The 24378-nt window shown below is 33.9% G+C and overlaps 1 protein-coding gene and 1 pseudogene across 12 annotated transcripts in view; both read left to right on the top strand.

Annotated features, from left to right (window-relative positions):
* Positions 1-24378, top strand: part of ACAP2 (ArfGAP with coiled-coil, ankyrin repeat and PH domains 2) — a 165179-nt gene that overhangs the window by 83188 nt on the left and 57613 nt on the right. For 6 of the 12 annotated variants that reach the window (XM_036018326.1, XM_036018333.1, XM_036018329.1 and 3 more), the window contains 6 exons: positions 2330-2388; positions 3949-4132; positions 8807-8851; positions 13034-13129; positions 21697-21771; positions 23486-23497. In XM_036018326.1, coding sequence (XP_035874219.1) covers positions 2330-2388; positions 3949-4132; positions 8807-8851; positions 13034-13129; positions 21697-21771; positions 23486-23497 — 471 coding nt within the window. The remainder of the gene's footprint in view (positions 1-2329; positions 2389-3948; positions 4133-8806; positions 8852-13033; positions 13130-21696; positions 21772-23485; positions 23498-24378) is intronic. The other 6 variants (XM_036018334.1, XM_028503175.2, XM_036018327.1 and 3 more) reach the window with 2 other exon arrangements.
* Positions 22716-22857, top strand: LOC114491273 (annotated as a pseudogene).

Here is a 24378-nt window from a genome sequence, read left to right as displayed (position 1 = left end):
GTATTTGTGTACAAGAGATCTTTCACTTGGCATACAAATTTTGAGATCTCTATATTCTTGTGTATCAGTAGTATAATTTAATTTCATTGAGGTTAGAGAACATGTTCTGTTGATGACATATTCTTGCTTTATCTACTATTTTATGGTTAATTTTCATAAATGTTATTGGCATTTTCTTGTTGGTTTTATGTTTCTGTATGTCCTTTCAGTCAACCTCATTAGTCTGCTTTTTGTTTCTTACATTCTTTTAAAAAATCTGTTGGTTCATGTGTACCCTGTTCTTCATAGTTTAACATTATCTTAAAATTTAAGTATAACAAAATTGATTCCTTGTCGTATACAGCTTTATGAGCTTTGACAAATGCATATAATTGGATCTGCATTCACAGTCAAGATTCAATTCCATTAACTAAAAATACCCTCATGATACTCTATCATTTGTCAGCCCTTCCTCTCATCCCCTGCCTCTGGAAATTGCTAATTTGTTTTCTATCCTTATAGTTTTGTCTTTTACTAAATGTCACATAAGTGGAACCATACAGCTTGAAGCCTTTTGAATATTATTTATTTTACTTAGCAAAATGCATTGAGATTCATATATGTTTTTGCATGTATTAATAGTTGTGCCTTTTTGTTGCTGAGTAGTATTTCATTGTATTGATGTACCATAATTTGTTTCTCCAGAGACATTTGTGTTGTATCCAGTTTTTGGCAAATAGGAATGAAACTGCTATAAACATTGATACACAGGCTTTGTTGTAAACCTAAATTTTAATTTCTCTTGGGCAATAACTTAGGAGTGAGATTGCTAGGTAAGTGTAGGTTTAACATTATAAAGATACAGGAGGCTTTAAACTATAGATTATATTTCTTTAATTCTATTTAGGTTATTGTGGGCTTTAGTAATTTTTGTCTTTCAAAGAACTTACTCATCTGTTGAATTTACAGGCATAAAATTTCCTAGCTCCCCTGGTTTTTCTTTTTAATATCTGTAGAATCTGTGGTGAAATTACTTCTCTTCTTAATATTTGAAATTTGTGACTTATTCTCATCACTTTGGCTAGAGGTTAATCAATTTTATACATCTTCTCAGAAAGCTAAGCTTTGGTTTCATTGATTTTTGGCTACTGATTTTGTTTTCTGTTTCATTGACTTTCACTTTGATTTTTATTATTTCCTTCCTTCTGCTTATTTTGGGTATTCTGCTTTGGGTTTAACATAATATAGGATTTTTTTTTCTTGCTCTTTGGAAGTAAACTGACAGATTTTTAAACCCTGGATTCAGTCTACATTGTGCATGTGTGTATGTGTGTGTTTGATTTTTAGGCGAGAACATGAGACTGCTCATAGCAAGATTTCAGAAAGAATGAAGTTAGTACTGTTTTTAATTAGTAGAAAGGTATAGGATTATCTTTTTGTTTTGAATATTTATTTTTCTCCCTGTCCATCTGACATATGTTTCTATTTCTGAATAAAGTCTGTCTATAAGTTATGAAAGTACTTGGAATTCCCATGACTGGCACTGTGATATTTACCACTCATAGAGTTATCAAAGTTACTAAATACGTGGCATCCTTTAAGTGGGGCAAAATATTGTGAGGAATAAAATTCTATTTTTGTCTCTAATATTAGCAATTATTTAACCTAAAAGACTATACAATGTTTACTTGAACTCCAAATATAAAGCATGTAAATCCCTAGGTCTTCCCAAATGACTCTTATCTAAGATATAAGGTAGTTATGGAATTGTTTATTAATTGGTGTGCTTTGATATATGAGATTAAGAAATTTCTGTTGTGGATAGAGTAGAATTTGTATTATTCTTAGGTTGTCTTTCAAAGCCTAAATTAAAATCAAGGAAATAAATTGCTGTACTATTTGAGCATTTTATTTAAATGCTTTTTAATCATTATTTTTAAAAAGATTTTATTTATTTATTTTTAGAGAGAGGGGAAGGGAGGGAGAAAGAGAGGGAGAGAAACCTTGATGTGCAAGAGAAACATGGGTCAATTGCCTCTCTAATGCCCCCAGGCTGGTGCTCAAACCACTGTACCACACCAGCCAGGGCATTTTTTAAAAAGATTAAAGCAAATTTGATTTCCTCTGTAAATGGAAGGGATTTTATTTTTTAGACCAGATGAAATTAGCTTGAAAATCAGTTTGTTTCTTCTTTTAAATGCTTATTTCTTATATAGTCTTGAATAAGAATTAAAGGTGTTATTAGAAATTGGAGTATTGATAGAGGGATGTGATAATTATAGAGAACTACATGAAAATCATTTTCTTTATTTACTTTTCTAATTGTTTAATGTTACATTTTGTCTTTTAGATTCTATTTGACCAAACTCAGAGATCAATTAAGGCCCAGCTTCAGAACTTTGTTAAAGAGTAAGTCAATTGCAGTGAAGGAGAAAGAAGAGCAATTAGTTAATTATTACACCTGGGAGTTGCTATCTTTGGAGAGAAATTATGGAACATGAATATAAAAATATCAGATTTTCTTTTGTTGCGCTTTGTAAAATGTGTATTTTATTTTTCTCTGGATTATCCTGCAAATAATCAGATTTATATTGCTTTATAATGAAATCATTTCTGCTATGAAATATGTGTTCAGGATACATAGGTAAAATTGTTATCAATTTAAAAAAATTAAATTAATGGCCTTTCAAAATCAAAGCAAACCCCTAGAGTCATTGAAATTCTGTCAGTTTAGTGTAGTTGATATTGTTTTTATTGTCTCATTATGGCATTTTCTTTGAAGATAAAATAATATATGAGAATGACAAATGAAAGTGCATGCTTTTTGTCACATTCTTTACATTTTGTATGTGAAATAAAATGAAACTAGAACTAAAAACATTACCTAATTGTCTCAGTTTTCCTTTTCCAAATTAATAATTCAGATTTTCTCTAATAATTCCTAAGTGAGAATATATAAAATTACAGATAAAGTTGATTATAATACAGTATTTAGGATAAATTATAGATGTAATAGGCGGTAAATAGTGGCAGATAACATGAATGTAATCCACTGTTATTCAGAAAGTTTAGAATTGTTGCTGTGGAGATGATGCAGATTCTTTATGAATTACTTCATAATAGGCTGATAGTCAGAATGTCCTGATGGAATGTATACAGGAAAGTTAATGGCTTCTTAGAAAAGTCCTTTCTTAGGTAAACTTTATTAGTGGTATTATTTTAAAGTTGTTTGACTTCTAGTTAATTTGGCTACTTCTCTGATAGAAAAAATAAAAGCAAAATGATGTTATATACTTACCTAAGATCATTAATGAATCAAGGATTTCAGGTATTCAGACTATGGAAATAGATACTGTTACCCTTTTTGGGTACAAGAATTCTTTTAGAAAGTATTATGAGTTTGTGTTTTAAGAATATTCGTGTCTTTTGGACCAGTAGTTCCCTTCAACAAGAAATGAATGTTGTTTCTTAAAGTATGATCTGAGACAACCCATAGCAGTAAAATCAACAGTGTGTCTTAAAAACCTCCATAGGTTTCTAGGATTTATCCCAAAGACTAAAGAATTGTAATCTCTGGGAGAAGAGGAACCTTGAAATTTGCATTTTTAGCAAATTTCCGTGATGATTATTATACTACTGTATTAAAATCATCTGTTTAATGATGCATGTCTCTGGACTTGTCTTCAGGGGACAAAGAATTAACCTTGCCTTTTATGTTTCTGTAATGTTAATTTGATCATTTATTTTCACCTCAAATTCATAGCTTTAAGTAAGGAACTGTTAGGTGACTATGTTGAGAATTATATATAATTGAAAAGCAATATATATTATAGTTGTAAGAACAATTGAGTATTATTGCACAGTAAATCAAATAAATACAGGTACGTAAGGATTAAATTCTAAATGTTATTCTGCTAAAATTTTTGGTTAAGAAAACTTTATAAAAGTCTCATTGATTTTATTTTTTAGAGATCTTAGAAAATTCAAAGATGCCAAGAAGCAATTTGAAAAAGTCAGTGAAGAAAAAGAAAATGCATTAGTAAAAAATGCTCAAGTACAGAGAAACAAACAGCATGAAGTTGAAGAAGCCACAAATATTCTGACAGCAACAAGAAAATGTTTTCGACACATAGCCCTAGACTATGTACTTCAGGTATATTTATTACATATTTTCAAAAAATGCTTACTAAATATGTCATTACTTTTAAGTGATTGCCCTGAAAAGAATTAATAATAGGTTCTTTTTTAGTTTAAAATTAAAATGAAATTTTGTGAAAAAATTTAATTTGTTTATCTGTCTGTGTGGATACGTATAACTTCGGTTAAGATTTCTCCCCCTTTTCAGTTAACAGTATACATTCTGCCATTTTAAATATTGTAAAAGCATTTTTAATTGCTATATTTTATTTTGTGGAGTCTGTGTCAATTTAATTAATATTTGATTATGAGACATTCTTAGTGTTTCCAGTTTTACTGGTAATAGTGAAAATATAATTTTCAGTAATTTTAAATGATAACATCTTTGTATACATTTTTTTCCATATTTTGTATTATTTCTTTAGAGTAGATTCTAGAGGTACTAACGCATACCATATTGCCAAATGAAAAATATTTCTAGAAGTAGTGTTCTCATGTTTTGCATTAGGTGCTGCTTTTTAAAACTAGAGATCAATGTTTGGTAAGTTTTCTGGTGATCTCCTGGTCCATTGTATAATTGAAAACAATTTGATTTGAAGGTGACAGATCTGTAAAGAAATTTGAGAGAAATGAAAAATGAAGGTATACATTATACATTATATCACATGTATATTAATGCCCCTGTAGACAGACTATAGAGTTTAAAGCCTAGAAGCTTTAATGCTTAGGGAATTATGTTTTCTAAATCTATAAAAAAGCAGTGAGTTCCTAGAGATTGTTGACTTAATGATTTCTTAAAATAATACATAAATAACAGTATACAAGTTAGTGATTAAAAACTACTCAGATAACTTTGCAAAACAGTAGAAAATGACTTTGAATTTTTTGGTTAAGTTCTTGTTAAGTGGGAAGTTGAAAAAATGAAGTAAACTCCCTTTATTAATTAAAGGCTTCTAGAATGGAGTAGTCTGTATTCCCTGTCTCCTTTTACCTGCCTCATATTCATACCACTTCCTCTGGTAGTGTAAGTTCTGTTTTCCTACCCCGTTCCACTGACATGGCTCATGCTAAAGTGTTATTCCTTAGATATATTTTAGTTTTTAACCAACTTGACTATTTTGTTTCACTGAAAATGTAAGCCATACTCTCTTTCTTAAAGCATACTTTTCTCTTGATTTATTCTAAACCACTTTTAGGGCATCTTCTATTTTCTTTCAATTTCTTCCATGGGCTTCTCTCCTTTGTCCACATTTTCAGTCTCTTGTTCAGGGTTTTATCTTCGGTCCTATACTTTTCTGACTTTATAATTTCTCTGAGAGTTTCATCATGCCAGTTTGCCTGATTTATCACTGTAAAGAGATGATAAACTCTATTTTTTTTTTTGCCAAAGGACCACATTCCTTTTTGGCCAAAGCTGAAATCTTCTTCCCTAAGAGCTTATTTTTGTTTTTACCCAACTGAATGGAGTCCAAAATAGGAGGATTTTTTAAAAATGCTTTTGGTTTTTATTGTTGTTCAAGTACAGTTTTCTGCCTTTTCCCCCCCACCCCACCCTTCCCCACCTCATTCCCATGTTTCCACGCCCCCTTGTTATTGTCTGTGTCTCCTTTATAATTATTCTTGCAAATCCCTCCCCTCTCCTGTCTGGTTGCTGTCAGCTTGTTCCCAATTTCAATGTCTTTCATTATATTTTCCTTGCTTGTTTGTTTTGTTGGTTAGGTTAAATGTGGGATCATATGGTATTTGTCTTTTCCTGCCTGGCTTATTTCACTTACCATATTCTCTCCAGTTCCATCCATGCTGTTGCAAAGGGTAGGAGCTCCTTCTTTCTCTCTGCTGCATAGTATTCCATTGTGTAAATGTACCATAGTTTTTTGATCCATTCATTTACTGATAGGTACCTAGGTTGCTTCCAGCACTTGGCTATTGTAAATTGTGCTGCTATGAACATTGGGGTGCATAGGTTCTTTTAGATTGGTGTTTCAGGGTTCTTAGGATATAATCCTAGCAGTGGAATTGTTGGTTCAAAAGGCAGTTCCATTTTTAGTTTTCCAAGGAAATTCCATACTGTTTTCAAGAGTGGTTGTACCAGTCTGCAAGTGGCCTAGGACCCTGCATAGATCCCAGGGACCTTACCATCCCAGCACAGTCTCTTCACCATCAGTTTTTCAATGTCCTCTACAATTTTTAGCCTCCAAACTTCATATACGCTGGGATTCCATTGGCTGTTCACTCTGTTCCTCAGAAGGTCAACTAGGTTTTCCAGCTGGGCACAGGGAGAACTGGGCTCTGCTCTCACCTACCTCTCTGCCACCTTCTAACCTCCCCAAAATAAGAAGATATAGCAGATATTTTCTCTTCCTCAGCTACTGTATTTAATAACCAAAACTGATTTGAAAAGTTCTATGCACCTCTTAAGTCTCTTCTTTCTCACTCTTGCTGCTGTCCTAATTGTCTTCTCTAGGGTATTAAGAGGTTCTCATATAGCTGGACGTCATTGCATTGCTTTTATCAGCTCTGTTACTAATTCATTCTCTGTTCTGTGATTAGAGTTACTCAAACTTCTCCAGACAAAATGAATCATTTTTGACTCTGCCTCTGTGTTTCCATAATATTATCATACATGTTGCTCTTGGAGCACTTAACCCATTTATTGCAATTATTAATTTATTTTCTGTTCCTAGATATATCCCTTCCCTCTAGTCTAGTGGTTGGAAAATAGATAATAAATGTTTCTTGCAAGAATTAATGGCCTAATTTTAAATTTTATTTGGGAGGGGGGTTCAGCTAAATATTCATTATTTTCAAACTTGCATATTATGAATTATCTGTTTCATTTGGTGTCCATCAAATAGTTGTAAGTTACGAGGCCTACCTTCCCCATAACTATTAGTTTGATTTTTCTGATAAGAACTGTGGTGTCACTTTATGATATGGCCATACTATTTAATTTGGAGACTAGTAAGCAATAAGTATCCAGACTTAAAAAGTTTGTCATGCTATAGCTCTCTAAATATTAGAATTTACTTTTTCCACCCAAGTAAATGCTGTTTCTCATTGCCATACAGGGAAAAAACAAAACAAAGGCACTTTTAACATTTTTCAGAGTTTGAATAATAGGTTATTTATAGCCTCTGCTTTTTCTTAGAGCATTTGAAAGTTAATATTTTAGTTCTCAAAACTGAATAGACCTTGAAGGAGACAAGCAAAAGAAACTAGTGCTTAGTTAAAGTTATTTGTGTGTTTCTTGGTCTATTTTTGTTTCTTCATCAGTGCTTTAAAAGTATTTATAAATCGCAGGCAGAATATTCAGTGAGAAGGATATACTAAAAGGCAGGAATTCTGTAATACCTGTATTGGACAATATTAACAAAATGAATGATTCCTTTGTGTAAACATTTTATTTTATTAAATTGATACATAACAGACAAATAAAGTGTTATGAATTTCCAGTGTTGGGAGAGATACCACAAAAACACATTTCATAATTTACTGATCTTTTAGTAAGTTTAGTCTACTTAAAATATTTATTTAAAATTTATCAAATTATTTAAGAAATATTTATTGAGTGCTTATTATGTACCACTTGGAGAATACAACTGGGAAGAAGACAAGGTCCTGGTCTCACAGAGCTTACACTTCAGTTGAGGAAAAGGCATAAATAACAAAATACCAGGTAGTTATGATTGCTATGAAGAAAATGAATAGGGTTCATGTACTAAAGAGTGTATATAGCCTACTTTAGACCTTTGTGAAGAGTTACTATTTAAGCTGGGACCTGACTGGTAAGATATAGGCCTGTGTTCATATGGGCAGAATATCATGATGTGAAGTTAGAACTAGCATGTAGGCGTTGAGTTGGGAGTAGTCTTGAGTAGTGATTGAACACCAAAAGATGGAACGTGGTAGAAAACTAGGTTGGAGAGGAAGGCAGGGCCCAGTCCTAAAAGGCCTTGAAGGCTGTGTTAGAAAGTTGGAAAGTTTTAAGCTGAATGGAACATGATCTGATTTCCATTTTAAAAGATCACTGTGGGCCCTGGCTGGTGTGGCTCAGTGGATTGAGTGTCAGCCTGTGAGCCACAGAGGCTCCAGTTCAATTCCTAGCCTTAGGGCACATGCCTGGGTTGCAGGCCATGTCCCTAGTAGGGGTGCATGAGAGACTACCACACATCGATGTTTCTCTCCCTCTCTTCCCCTCTCTAAAAATAAATAAATAAAATCTTTTCAAAAACAAAAGATCCTTCTGGTTTCTGAGTCAAGAGTGGAAACACTAGTTCATAGACTGTTGCAACAGTCTAGAAAACATATGATGGTGGTTGATGGTAGTGGTAAAAGTAATGACAGTTTGCATTAGAATGTATATTGAAGGGTCTTGACAAGCAAATTAGATAAGGAGAATGTGGAAAAGATGGAATTCTAAGAAATTCAAATATCTATCAAAGTGATAGATTTAGCACTACAATATTATGATTTAAACTCAGTCAGTTGTTCTTGGAGATCAAACCTAGATGAGAGTTTCATTGGTATGTCTGTCTTTACGGTTTTCACAAAAAGTAGGCCAAAGGATAAAAAAATTGAATTTTATTTACTTCCAGAAAAATGTTAAACCTTTAGAATAAGCAACTTTTACAATACTGCACTATGGATTATTCTTTAAAGTAATGATTAACGAAGTGTATTTTTCCCCCAGATTAATGTCCTTCAATCAAAAAGAAGATCAGAAATCCTAAAATCAGTAAGATATTTATTGAAATGATGTTTTAAATATTTTAATATGAAACTACATGTACATATTTAAGTGTTTAAAGAAGCATGGTATGTGTATGTGTCTGCATTGGATTGACCAAAATATTTGTTGCTTTTTTCCCAAATGATGGTTCTACTAGTGCTTAGTTGTCTTTAATGTCATTCAAAACAATTTTGTTGTAGTGTATTGTGACAGCTGTTATATCAGTGTGCTTTTTTTAAAAAAAGAAACTATCAAAATTGGTGAATTTTTATGCAGCCATTTTAATATTGATGATGGAGGAAGATACACAACATTTTCAGCATATTTTGCTGTATTATTTCAAGAAAGGTAGAAAGCACAACTGAAACACACAAAAAAACAGATGTGTGCACTGTATGGAGAAGATGCTGTGACTGATTGGCCTTGTCAAAAGTGGTTTGTGAAGTTTCTTGCTGCTATTGACATTTCAGCCAAATAATTATTTGCTGTGAGGCTGTCTTAGGCACTGAAAGATGTTAGCAGGACCCCTGGCCTCTACCCAGTAGAAGCCAATAGTGGTAGATAGCCGACATGCTCAAAATATCCAAATCAATAAAGCTATTTGGTGAAAATGAAAAATGTATCTTTTATTTTACAGAAAAATGTAATGGACTTTTTGGCCAACCCAATATATGTATGTGTATACATATTTATTCCAGGTTTTTAACTAATCTTTTTATTTATCTTTTTTGTACTAAATATGTATCACTACTTTTTTGTCTCCTTCACCTTTATAGTTATTTATCTGTATCTCATCTCTTACTATACTGATCTCCTTAAATCATACACTTAAATATTTGAGATTGAGGGCATATATAAATAGCATTTAGAGAATTTTTTTTCCCTATGTTTGCTGATAATGTATTGATCAGCCTTTAGGTTTGTTCTTTGGTGTGCAGTTAGAAAACAAATAGGATGAAAATTGAGGATCACTTTGTTTTCTTAGCCTCTATACCCATGTTGACACTGATTTTCTTTTTTTTTTTACTATTTTTTGTTTTAAAGTTAATAAGGAGAAGTGGGCAGGAAATGGTAGTGGTTTGACATTACACTCTTACATTTTGAAAATTTAGAAATAATTTTTCTTCTCTGATACTATTTTTTATTTGAAAGGATATACTTGAATTGCTCTTCATCCTTGTCTCTACCTAGCTTTTCCCTAAATTCTGTGTTATATATTTGTTATTTCTTATTGGATAAGCACATTTTACTTCGTTTTTACCTCTACCTCCTTTTCCAGATTGAGAATAATGTTGTTAATTGTAGAAAACTAGAAAATAAAATGTGTGAAGAAAAAAATAAAAATACTTATAAATCCTACTACGAAGGGAGTAGTACCACTGGTAATATCTTGGTTTATATCTTTGTCTTTTTTCTCTTCTTCTATGTGTGGGTATGTATGTATGTATATGTAAACGTGCTTATGTACTTTTTAAAATTGCATTTAATTTAAAAAAAATAAAAATCATTTCTACTGATAGAAATAATTGATATAAAATCAATTATACTGTTTTATAACTTTCTTTTTTATAAAAGATCTTATTTATTTATTTATTTATTGGAAAGGAGGGAGAAACAACCATGTGCAAGAGAAACACAGTGGGTTCCCTCTTGCTCATCCCCAACTGGGGACCTGGTCTGCAACCCAGACATTTGTCCTGACTGGGAATTGAAACTGCAGCCTTTCAGTTTGCAGGATGATGCTCAACCCACTGAGCCATATCATTCAGGGCCTTTTTTTTTTTCCACTAATACACTCCCAAATCATATGCCATTAAATATTTTTTATTTAATGATGATATTTGTGCCAGGTAGAGCATTATCATATGAATTTATGAAGAGTGAGCAAACTGGTTTTTGAAGGGCCAGGTGGCAAATATTACAGGTTTTGTGGGCAATATGGCCTGTGTCACAACTACTTGGCTGCACTGTTGTAATGAGAAAGCAGCCATAGACAATATATAAATACAAGACATGTCTGTATTCCAGTAAAACTCCTTTATGGACAAGGAAATTTGAATTTTATATAATTTTTGTGCATCACGAATTTCATGTCTTTTCATTTTATTTAACCATTTAAAAATGTAGAAACCATTGTTAGCTCATAGGCCATTTGAAATACGAGTGGTAGAGCTAGATATAGTTTGCTAGTCATAGGTTGCTGACCTTGAATATACCATAAATTAACTTCACCCATTAATGGTCATTTTTAAAAGTAATTTCCACGTTTTTGACATTAAAGTATAGCATTGTAATGAATTGTTCTAATGAATAATATTTCTTTGGATAGATTAAGGCAAGAGAGTACTTAGTCAAAGGGTATGAACATTTATTAAGACTTTTTAAAAACACTGTCAATTTCAAGGGTAACACAACATTTCCACTTGTAGTGTATGCTAGTGAATGTTTACCACATTTTACTAATACCAAGGATTAGTTTCCCCCACTCTATGCACAATTGTGTAGATAATATGATCTGATTGTTCAATTTTGCACTTATTTAATACAAATGAGTTTGAACATTTTTTCCATATTTTTTGTGTACCCGTGTTCTCTTATTTATGTCCTTCGCTTCTTTTCCTATTGGAGTGTTCATCTTTTTCATACTGATTTGTAACATCTCATGTTACAAATTAAAACTATTAAACCTTTGTCATGTGTTGATTTCCTTGTTTATCATTTATCAATACGCTTGCTATGTGTTTTGATGTGTTGGTATATTTTACATTTTATGTAGTTTTAGCTATTAATATCCCTTCTTTTAAAATAGAATTCAGTGTTTTATATTATATTCACAAAGTTCTACAACCATCTTTATCTCATTCCAGAATAATTTTTAGTAAGCTTTGTCTTTTGTCTTTGTGTTTATTTAATTGCTTTTTCTTTTTTAAAAATCATTCCTTCCTGAAAGATTCTGGAGTACTAAGGACCTTAAGAACTATTTTAGATTTCAGAAAATTAAACATGCCTCTCCTTGCTAAAAATAACACAGATGTTAATGGATTCTTTTAACATTGTGATTGAATTGTTTAATTTTGTCCCATGTTCCAACTTAACTAATGAGAGTAGGGATAATTTTTCTGTCATGAATAGGTAACATACAGGAAAACTTGGAGGAAAATCTCAGCCCATTAAGGACATTTTGGATTTTTGGAATGAGTAGAAAGAAACCTCCATAGCAAAGTCTGTTGACTCATTTTATTTTGGTATCTTGGAAAAAAAAAAAGAGCATTCTCTTACTTTGGGTTGTGTTTGGTGATCTAATAGTTTGTAAAGTGGGATTATTTTGAGTACTTATTTCTCCTTTTAATCTTTTAATGTCTTATTTGCAATTTAACATTTTGCCAGTGAATTTTGTTCAAAGTCATAGATATTTTATGATGTACCTAGGAGGATGGTGAAGCTATTGAAAACTTGATTCTTTAAACTATTACTATGAGAATTTTGATCATCTGGATATAGTCCAAACAACTAAAATTTGGGGCATTGTTAAAATTTTAAACTGTTTAGAAATTTCTTTTAAGTAAACTTTATTGTCACCTTGGCTGAGTAGGTCAGTTGGTTAGAGCATTATGCAATATGCCAGGGTCGTGGGTTTGATCCCGATCAGGGCACGTACAAGAATCAGCCAATGCTTGTAGAAACAATTTGAACAACAAATCAGTATGTCTCTCTGTCTCTCTCTTTCTGTCTCCCTTCATCTCTCTCTCTCTCTAAAATCAGTTATTTATTGTCATACTTGCAAATATTTCTAAAATACTCTTAAGAAAGATGACTCAGCCATGACTAGGTGGCTAAGTTGGTTGTAACATTGTCCCATACACCAAAAGGTTGCAGGTTTGATTCCCGGTCAGCACACATACCTAGATTGCCAGTTTGATACCTGATCAGGGGTATACGGAAGACAATCAATGTTTCTCTCTCTCCCTTCCTGTCTCTCTAAAATCAATACAAAAATATCGTTGGGTGGGAATTAAAAAAAAGAAGAAGAAGAAATAAAAGTGACTGGGCTTAATTTTAAATAGGTTTGATATTTTGAGCTCTTGTGGAATAATTTTTTAAACATAGGTAAGATAAGGATTTTTAAGAATTTTGGAATGTTTACCTAATAGTTTATTTTAAAATGCTAATCTTCTTTTCTCCTATTAGATGCTATCCTTTATGTATGCCCACTTGGCCTTCTTTCATCAAGGATATGATCTATTTAGTGAACTTGGGCCCTACATGAAGGATCTTGGCGCGCAGGTATACCTTTTGATTCTTTGTTACACCCTGATATCTGTATTTTTAAAAATTGAGATGTAATTGACAAATGACATATTACTTTCAGATATGCAGTATAATGATTTCACACTCACATACACACACAAATGATCACCATTAACTTTAACATCCATCACCCCTATAGTTTTAATTTTTTTCCTGGTGATGAGAACTTTTTAAGATTTATTCTCATATCAACTTGAAATATATAATACAGTATTATTAACTATAGTCACCACCCTGTACATTGCATCTGTAGGACTAACTTATTTTATAACTGAAAGTTTGTACCTTTTGACCCCCTTCAGCCCTTTCACTCTCACTCTTCATCCCACCTCCGGCAATCTGCAAACTGTTGTTTGTATCTATAACTTTCAGTTTTGTTTTGTTTTGTTTTGTTTTGTTTTGTTTTTGAATTGTACATATAGGTGAAAGCATATGGTATTTATTTTTCTCTTTCTGACTTATTTCATTTAGAATAATGCCCTCAAGGCCTATCATGAGGATAGATTTCCCCCTTTTTAATGGCTGAAGAATATTCCATTGTATGTATATGCCACATTTTTTTAATCAGTCCATCAATGGAGACTTAAGTTGTGTCTATGTCTTGGCTATTGTAAATAATTCTGCAGTGAACATGGGAATGCAGACATCTTTTTGAGTTAGTGTCTTTGTTTTCTTTGGATACATACCTAGAAGTGGAATATCTGGAACATATATGGGGTAGTTCTTTTTTATTTTATGCAGAATCATCATATTGTTTTGTGTAGTGGCTGCATCAATTTACATGCTCACCAAGAGTGCCCAAGGGTCTGTTTTCACCACATTCTGGCCAGCCTTTGTTCTCTCTTGTTTTTTTGTTAATAGTCATTCTAACAAGCATGAGAGGATAAGGTCATTGTCCTTGGTTTTGATTTGCATTTCCCTGATTATTAGTGACATTGCGTACCTTTCTTTGGCCATCTGAATGTCTTCTGTGGAAAAATGTCTGTTCAGATCCTTTGACTGCTTTAAATCACTTTGGTTATTTTGCTGTTGAATTGTATGCATTCTTTATATATTTTGGGCATTAACCTCTTATATGATACAAGATTTGCAAATATCTCCTGCCATTTGAAAAGTTGAATTTTCATTTTATTGATGGTTTCCTTTGCTGTGCAAAAGCTTTTTCGTTTGTTGTAGTCCCACCTGTTTGTTTTGCTTTTGTTGTCTTTGCTCTGATATCTGTATTTTAAAACAAATTTAGCATATTGGGCAAGATGGAGTTGTAGGTAAACACAGCTCACCTCCTTGCACAATGACATCAAATTTACAATTAAACTATAGAACAACCATCATTCAGAACCATCAGAAATAGAACTAAATGGAAGTCCTACAACTACAGAATTAAAGAAGAAACTATAACGTGACTGGTAGGAGTGGTGGAAACTGGAAACAGGCTGGTTTCACACCTGTGTGTGGCAGATAAAAATTAGGAGCAATGTCTAAGGAGTGAAGGGTCCCAGCCCTGCACGAGGCCTACCATTCCAGGGTTCCAGTGCCAGGAAGAGAAGTCGCCATAACTTCTGGCTGTAAAAACCAGTGGGGATTGAGGCTGTGGAAGATAGAAACTGCTGGACTCTCTGGCACATCTTTCTCAAGGGCCCATGCACAGACTTACTAGACTCTATCCCCCTGAGCTCCAACATGGGGGCAGTAGATTGAAAGGCATCAGAGACATATGGAGAGGAACTGGATTGTCCCAACACCAAGGTGAAAGCAGGGGGGAGGGCAGGCTTCTCCTAGACAGAAGTGCTGGCACAGGCCACTGTTCCTTTTCTGAGCCCTCTACCCACAAAGCCACAGAGCTGGCAGGCATGAGCCATATCTGAGATTCCATCAACCTGGCTCACACTGTTTGCCCTGCCCTGGTGGATCCTAGAGGCCCTACATCACCCAACAGTTTGGCCCACCCAAGCTGTTTCCAGTGGCTTCTCTATTTGAATGACTTGTCTTGGGCCATGCTTCAAATTCTCCTAAATTCTAGAAAACAAGAAGCATCTGGCTTCAGTGAGTTCCTAACTCTCACTCAGTTGCCCCAATCTGGGCACTAGCAGCAGCCATCCTTAATTCACAGCTTGGCCTCACCCAAGCACCTCCAAGCCCAACACAAGTAGCTGCCAAATGCAGATCGCTTTGTAGTTATTCTGTGTAACCCTGGATAGAATACAGGTGGTGGCTGACCTTGGATGTGCCAACAGCAACCAAAGCTCAACTACAACAGGAACGTGTACACAACCACACAGTGGGCTTACCTTGAGTACCCAGCGTGGGTGATAGAGGAATCTGTGCCACTGTACCCTACAGGACACCTAATAAATTATACCACTCTACCAAGCCTGGGAGACATAGCAGCTCTACCTAATACAAAGAAACAAATACAGGGAAGCTGCCAAAATTAGGAAACAAAAAACATAGCCCAGATGAAACAACAGAATAAAACTCCAAAATAAGAACTAAACAAAATGGAGACAAGTAAGCTACTGGATGCAGAGTTCAAAACATTGGTTATAAGAATGCTCATTGAACTTAGTGAGAACCTCAACAGCATAAAAAAGGGCATGGAATCCATATAAAAAGAACCAGTCAGAAATGAAGAACATACTAATTAAAATAAAGAACAATTTACAGGGAATCAATGGTAGAGGGGATGAGCTGAGAATCAAATCAGTGATGTGGAGGAAAAGACAACACCCAATCAGAACAGCAAGAAGAGAAATGAATCCAAAAAAAATGAGGCTAGTGTAAGGAACTTCTAAAACAACTTCAAGTGTACCAGCATTTGCATCATGGGGATGCCAGAAGGAGAAGAGAGAGAGAAAGAAATTGGAAGTATATTTGAAAAAAAATGACAGCAGAAGACTTTCCTAACTTGATAAAGGAAATATACAAGTTCAGGAAGTATCGAGTCCCAAACAAGGTGAACCCAAAGAGGCCACCCCAAGAAACTTCATCATTAAAATGCCAAAGGTTAAAGACAGAGAATCTTAGAAGCAGCAAGAGAAAAGCAGTTAGTTATCTACATGGGAGCCCCCATAAGACTGTCAACTAACTTCTCAAAAGAAACTTTTCAGGCTAGAAGGTATTGGCAAGAAATATTCAAAGTGATGAAAAGCAAGGATCTACAACCAAGATTACCCAGCAAAGCTATCACTTAGAATTGAAGGATGGATAAAGAGCTTCCCAGAGAAGAAAAAGCTAAAGGAGTACATCATCACAAAACCAACATTATATGAAATGTTAATGGGTCTTCTTTAAGAAGAAGTAGAAAAAAATAGGAATATAAAATGGCAACTAATACATATCTGTCAACAGTTGAATCTAAAAAAAACCAAAATAAACAGGATAAAAACAGAATCATAGGTATGGAGAATGTTTTGATGATTGCCAGATTGGGGGTCGGGGAGATGGGCCAAAAAGGTGATGGGATTAAGAAGTGAAAATTGGTAGTTACAGAATAATCATGGGGATAAAAAGTACAGCATAAGAAATAGAGTCGCCAAAGAACACATATGTATGACCCAAGGACATAAAAATGGTGTGGGGGTTGTCTGAGGTAGTGGGGCAGGTGCTGGGTGGAGGGGGGCAAAGGGAGAAAAATTGGAGTGTTTGTAATAGCATAATCAATAAAATATAATAAAAAAACAAATTTAGCATGTTGGGAATCTAATATTTACTTATTTAATGAAGAAGTTTGATGCAACAGCAGGTTTGTGTATAGGTTAAATGTGCAGCCAAAATGAGATTAAAGTTAAAAGTATTATAGATGGTACATGAGAGTATTGAAAAGGAGAACTTAAAAACAAAGTATCTGTTTCACAGTATACATAACTTGATTTATTTTTCTTACACTTGGAAAATAGAGGTATTGTCTTAATTGGTTTTTCATTTGTTATAGCTCTTTGTTTTAAAAAAATTTTGTATTTTGCTATTTTAAATAGTAAAATGTTAGAAACTTAAGATTATAGAACTTGTGAACTTTCTCATTTTATACAAACATGCACATGTGTGAGTTGACATAATTTAAGAATATTATATAGAAATTTCATTATGTTCAAATTATTTTTGATATCTGATCAGAACTCTATATTAGATGTGTTCTTGGACATTCTTTTTTTGTTGATTGGTGAGCTCTCTGGATTGAATAGTATCAATTTTTAGGTGATTTTTTCCCCAAATGATTTAAGTTCCTTTTTGAGGAGAGGGAATTAAGGATGAAAACTAGAGTTTAGGGAAATGGGAGAAAGGTAATAGTGAAATGAGAATTTTATTCACTGACCAAAAATAAATATGGTACATGCTTGTGTGTATTGGGAGGGTATGAGAAAAGGATGGTATACAGGGCATATGCTATGAATTACAGAGATACTGTGTTCTGCTTCTACAGAACTTAATTTATTAGAAGAAACCAAATTACCAGAGTATTAATCTCTGTGCCGAGTACCTTCTCTGGGTATATAAATTGGGATTGGGTTTGCTTGTATGCAGTAGAAAACTGAAAATAGTAGTAACCTCAACAAGATAGAATTTTATTTTTCATATGTAAAGTCAAAGGCCTGATATGGTTGGTGGTCATTGGTCTACAGAGAAACTGACTTAATATATCTTTTGATTCTACCTCATGGTTCAGAGCAGCTGATCAAGCTTTTACCATCATATTACAGTTCCTTCTAACAGGAAGAAGGAAAAGGGAAAGATTCATTCCCTTTCTTTAGGGGTATTTCCCAGAAGTGGTACACTTCTCTGTCACACAAGGTGCAAGGAAAGCTAGGAAAGATAGACTTAATACTAGGTAATCATGTGACATACTAGAATTTGGGAGTTCTATTGTTAAGACATAAGGAGAGAAAAATGGATATTGGTAGCTGTCTCTATCACATAGTGGAGGATCAGTGTTAAAGGAATACAGGGTGGGGCAAAAATAGATTTTCGGTTGTGAGTATATGAGGGTTTATTCTCATATTATTATACATTAATCGTTCTAGTATTTTCCATATGAACAACTGTAAACCTACTTTTGCCTTACCTTGTATATAGATAGGATATCTAACCTAGACTTGGTAGGATATAACACCTAGGTATTCCCCACATCTTATCAAATATTAGATTGTACCCTCGTCTTAAGTATAATTTATAAAAAAATGAGTTGTATTATAGTTGTCTAGTTAAAATAATTATTTATTTTAGGTATTTATTAATTTCAGTTTTGCCATCTTCCCCTTCCCAGATCTCAAATACTTTTGTAGGTCCTTGAAAAACATCTAAGTCCTGATACCTTTAGTGCCTAGTGGATAATATGGCCTGGTTGGAGGTGACCAGTTAGGATATTCTTTTCCTAATTCAGTTATGAGATAATGACATCTGAAACTGGGGTCATGGCTGTATGGATGGACTCAGATGGACGTGAGGGGTATTTAAGATATAACCAATTTGAGGGTGGTGGGACATAATGAGTTCAGGCTTAAATGTGTTAATTTGTGAGGATAGGATATCTAAGTGGATACACCTGGAGCTCAAGGGCAAGATATAGACTAAAGGAATGAATAGCATATAGTTGCTAAATTGCAACCAATGAGAGCTAATAGATACCTCAGAATCATGTAGCTACTTTTTAAAAAATGTTAATGCCCAAACACCATGCCTAAAGATTTTGGTTTGATAAGTTAAAGTCAATGTCTACTAGTATAGACTAAAAAGAGAATTTGGCTTGGGACAGGGTCCTAAGAATGACCAATTTTTAAGAGATTGCTAGGTAAGAAGAGTTCCATGAGAACAAAATGAGAGAGAAGATAGACAACTGGGAGCCTAGAGTGTCTCAAAAAGGAGAGGGTGGTTGTCAGTACAAATACTGGAGAGAATCATCTCCTAGGACTGAGAACTGTCTATTGGGTTTAGCAGAAAGAGAGTTGAAGGTCCTAGCGGCAGGAATTCAAATTCCTAATTTAGATTTAGAAAGCTAAATTACTGTGGGTAGAGATGAAAGTAAAATGGGCAAGTAGAGAACAGGAAAGAATTTTCAAGAAACTATATTGTGAAGGAAAGAAAGAGAAGGTGGTAGCTAGAAAGGAATATGAGTTGGAAGGAGGCTTTATTTAAAGTAGTATGATTTGCACAAATTTAAAAGCAGAAGGGAATGGCAAAAGTTGAAAAGCAGAAAGAGAAGGTGGTAGGAGTGGACGGCATTCAGAACATAGGTAGATAATCGGGGTGCCTGTCTAGTTACAGGAACCTGTTAAACTCATAATGTCCAACACTAACAGAAACATGGGATACCTTTTGCTGTGCTTCAAACTCCCTGTTCCTAATATATTCCCTGGCATCTAGGAGACAAAACTGCTAGTCTTCACAGTTCCCCAACTCATACCTCAATTTTCCTCCAAGTTGAAAAATACTTTTTCTTATACTTCTCCAAAATATTGGAAGGGGAATTTCCCCCCTTACTGCTGCAATAGCAGTGGGGTGGAATGCAGAAGAGGAATTTACTATGAATTTGACAGGCAGAAAACCATCTGTGTGGAAGGTATATGCCTTCAAGTTTGTAAATATCAGGTTGAATCTTGGAGGTTGCCTTGTTCTGCACTTCAATCTGAATGAATGAATAGTTATGTGCCATTCAGTTATAGGCTGTAAAACTGTGGCCCAAGGATTATTCCACTTATTCAGTATAAGAAGGTATTGAGTTCAAACATTTTCCTAGTGCAGCATGTACCAGCATTACTGTTAAATTACTGTTACATGTCACTAAAATATATATGTATTAGATCATAAAGTGTGGTAGTATAGTTACCATCAAAATCCAATATTTTATAACAGTGATAGTTCTGTTTCAGTGTGTTTTCTGTTGGTTCTTTATAAGTATTCAGTGGTATTAAGAATCTGTGCTGAAAATTATTGGTCTGTGGGGGGGGAGCACAAAGCACATGATTTGTAACAGTAAATAAAAGATCAAAAACTTTACAAGAAGGTCCTTTTTCAGTTCAGTTTTTAAAGGATATCAATTAAAACTTTGTGCATTTAATACTTTATCTTCCATATTCCTATTGATATTTATATTTTTATTTGTTCACTTATCACACATTAATCAGAGGTGGTGGGGATTCAAAGGTGAAATGACATTTATCACAGTGTAGAAGAGTTGAACCACTTAATGGAGTATTTTATAACCCAATTATTAGTTATTCTAGCAAAAAGGAGGTCAAGAAGCCAGCGATTTGTCGTAATACTAGAAATCAAATACTTCTCTTGATGGAAGATCATCTTTTCTGATTGAAAAGTGAGAAAGAAATGGGATTTTATGATATCCTAAGGTTTTTTAGCTTAAAAAAACCCTTAAAAATTGGTGATGTTCTCTAAAACACCAATTTGAAAGTATACACGCACCCCCGTGTTCATAGCAGCATTATTTACAATAGCCAAGATCTGGAAACAGCCCAAGAGCTTATCAGTAGATGAATGGATAAAAAAGCTACAGTACAGTCACACAATGGAATTCTATGTGGCTATGAAAAAGAAGGAAATCTTACCTTTTGAAACAGTATGGATGGACCTGGAGATTATTATACTAAATGAAATATGTCAGTCAGAGAAAGATACCATAGGCTCTCATTTATATGTGGAATCGGGTGAACAAAAGAGAAACAGAGACATGGATACATGGAACAGACTCACCGCTGTCAAACGGAAGGGGAGAGGGAGGCCCTGAATGAAAGAAGTTGAAGGAATTAGACAAAGAACATATATGCATAACCTATAGACACAGACAACAGTGGGGTGATGGCCAGAGGGAAGAGAGAATGGAGGCTGGGAGGAGGGGAGCAAAGGACAACAATAAAAATATTTTTAAATTTTTTTTAAGTTGCTGATTTTATACCCTGGTTTTATGAATGACTGCTATTATATTTTTTTTCTTTTCTCTTTTATCCAGTGAATTCTTTTTATACCTTTTAGATTTAATTATAATATTAGGAAGCCAACTTGAAAACAGGAAGTATCTTGAATGATCAGAGGAAGTCTTACCATTCTTAGTTGCTACTTTTTGTTGTTGCAGGGAAAAGAATCACCAGTGTATTTTCTTTCTATCTTTGATTGTAACTACCAACATTGCTGAGTCGGCAGGTGACTTAAGATGGAGTCATTTTCCTTATTCAAGGAGTGAATGCATTATCACTGTTGTGTCCTTGACACGGCCTCCTATCACATTTGTTTGAACCTTGACTGTTCTTAGAAACATTTTCCCTAGAGAAGTTAACTTAGAGCTTTTCAAAGAGGATTTATTACCACAAAACAAAAAAACTTCCACTTTAAGTTATAGCCAAAATGCCTTTTTTTTAAATTAGTTTATTCTTGTTCAATTACAGTTGTCTGTATTTTCTCCCCAATCTTCCCCCCCACCCCCTCCAAACCCACCTCCCTCCCTAAATTGACTGACTTACTGCGACTCTGGTTTTTAAAAATAATCATACTTGTTTTTTTACATCTATATATACTTTTCTCATTTTCTCCCTTTCTAGTTGGATCAACTGGTTGTGGATGCCGCAAAAGAAAAAAGAGAGATGGAGCAAAAACATTCCACCATTCAACAAAAGGTAGCTGAGGGGAAAAGTTAAAAGAGATTAATTTCCATTTTACCCAATTGTTTGATTATTGGGTTCAGCAAGATACCGTTGTGTTTGAACACATACTTTGAGTTGCTTTAATTATTAAATTGTGTATGTGAATCCCTCCTTTTTTGTGAAAAGTAAAATATTCTTCAGATGTTTAGGCATTTGGTTTTCTTACTCCTTTACATCAAAATATTTGAAAGCCATGCTCTTGAACCAGTTTATAAAAATGTCACTCTATTAGGGCCTTAATTAATTTAAAAGTGGCACTTGGTTAGAATTTAAAACACTGTTTATAGTTTCAGTTATAATACTACCAACCCCTGTAAAGGGGTGTGTGTGGGTGGGGGGGTGGTTTGGGATGGGAATTGTGGGCAGAGTAGGTAGAGGTGGGGAACACCTTACCATAAATGTGTGTGTTTGGTATTATGGACTTTCCATCTGTAAGCACTGTAGCACTCTCCATCTTATGAGATGCTGAAATTTCACTTGCATTTCTTGTTAATTTGCCTAAGGTTAAACTGATATTTGAAATACATATTTTATTCTCATCCGAGGATATGTTTATTGATTTTAGAGAGAGAGGAAGGGGTGGGGGAGAGAGAGAGAGAGAGACCCATCCATGTGAGAAAGAAACATCAATCAGTTGCCTCCTGTATGCTCCCCAACCGGGGATCAAACCAGAAACCTAGCTAGGTATGTGCCCTGACGGGGACTCAAACCCACAACCTTTTGGTGTACAAGATGATGCTTCAGTCAGCTGAGCTACCCAGCCAAGGCAAAAATATACTTTTAAATATGAAACCAGTTTTTTTAATCTTATGTAGTCAATGACATTTTTTATGTAGTTATCTGAAAACAAAAGGAGAGAATTAGAGGTAGAATATAATAATACAAGTATATGACAAGATGCCTTCTAGTCTGTCATGGCAGTTGCCTTGATTAGTTGTTTTCCCAGGGTGAGTTTATTGATTACATGCATGATATATTGACCTCTGAGATTTTCCTAGATGTGGGAAACTCAATTTCAGAATTTGTGGTACTAGGGGACTATGTTTGTACTGACCCCTCTTAAAGGGGAAAAAAAAATGCCTTTCAGCATTACTTTAAGAAATATGTTCCTTTGGTATTGAGCAATCAAATCAACTTTTGTTATGGTTCATTTAGAATTTAAAATACTAGTAAACTATATCTGACATAGAATATGTCAGTGGAAAAAAATGAAAATGAAATCAGTAATAAAAATAAGGAAAATTTATTGGTGATGAGTTATTAATACTCAAAGAGAAACATACCACACTATCTTTAAATTTGTTACTGCTAGCTATAATCAGGTAAGACTCCATGTTTTATTTTTGTTTAAGGTTAAAGTATTTTTGATTGGATAACTTGTTTTAATGACATTACCATGGAAAAATTGTCAAAAATTTGTGATAAGTCATTTCTACTTAAAACAAGATCATGGTATTTGTTGAAACGTGACTGTTTGCTTAAACTGAATTATTTGGTTAATAGTGTGTATCTTTTAATGTCTTTCCCTATTATATATACAGTTCAAAACTAGTAGATTATTAAATCTAAAATTCATTTATTTGATTTTAAGTAATAGTCAATAACTGTTTTCCTTTAAAAAAGGTAATATTACTTGTGTTCATTGTGTATACTTACCTTTTTTCCTGCCCTTAAATGCTGACACAAGGCTGCATTACAGGTAACAAAAAAAGGGTGGGAAGGGGAGATTCAGTCAATTAATTAAGGGAAAGTATGTCTATTTACAACTATTTTTCAAAATGTTATACCATTCCCAGCAGGCAGCACTGTGTGAGACTTGGCCTTGCTATTTGCCACCTCATTGTACTGTGAGAGTTTTTAATATCTTGCCTATTTTGGTGGGTAGATATTAACATCTGATTGTAGTTTTTCATTTGGATATCCTGTTTGTGAAACTTCTGTTAGTCCTTTTCCCATTTTTCTATTAGGTTGCCTGTTAATCAGGCTCTCCATATATTCTGAATATAAATTCCCTGTTGGAGTGTATGTGTTTTTTATTTAAGTCTTTGAGGTTTTGTTTATGTGTATCTTTTTGCATCTGGTTTAGTAAATCCTTCCCAACCCAAGATCATGAAGATACATCTCCTCTGTAATCTAAGTGTTTATAAGTTTGTCTTTTATATTTCAATCTTGAATCCATCTGTGATTGGGTTTTTGTGTGTGGTGTGTGATGTGTGGTAGAGATCCAGTTTCCTTTTATTATCACATTGGTAGCTAATCAGTTATTTAAAAGTTTATTCTTTCCCTACTACTCTGCATTTTGTCTTCTGTTAAAGATCACATTTCCATACATGTGAGGCTGGCTTCAGGCTCTCTATTTTGCTTCACTGTTTTTTTGTCTTTATTGTGCCAGTACTGTGCCATTAATTATTTTAACTTTATAGTACATCTTGTATCTGACAAAGCAAAGCCTTCTACCCTCTTTCCTTCAAAAGTGCATTGCCTAAATTTTGCATTTCCATATAAATTTCAAGAGCAGCTTTTCAGGTTGCATAAAAATCAGTTTTGGGATTTTAATTGAGATTACATTGGACCTAGACA

This window comes from Phyllostomus discolor, chromosome 2 (genome assembly GCF_004126475.2).
Source record: "Phyllostomus discolor isolate MPI-MPIP mPhyDis1 chromosome 2, mPhyDis1.pri.v3, whole genome shotgun sequence".
NCBI lineage: Eukaryota > Metazoa > Chordata > Mammalia > Chiroptera > Phyllostomidae > Phyllostomus > Phyllostomus discolor.
This window is presented reverse-complemented; position numbering and strand designations above follow the sequence as displayed.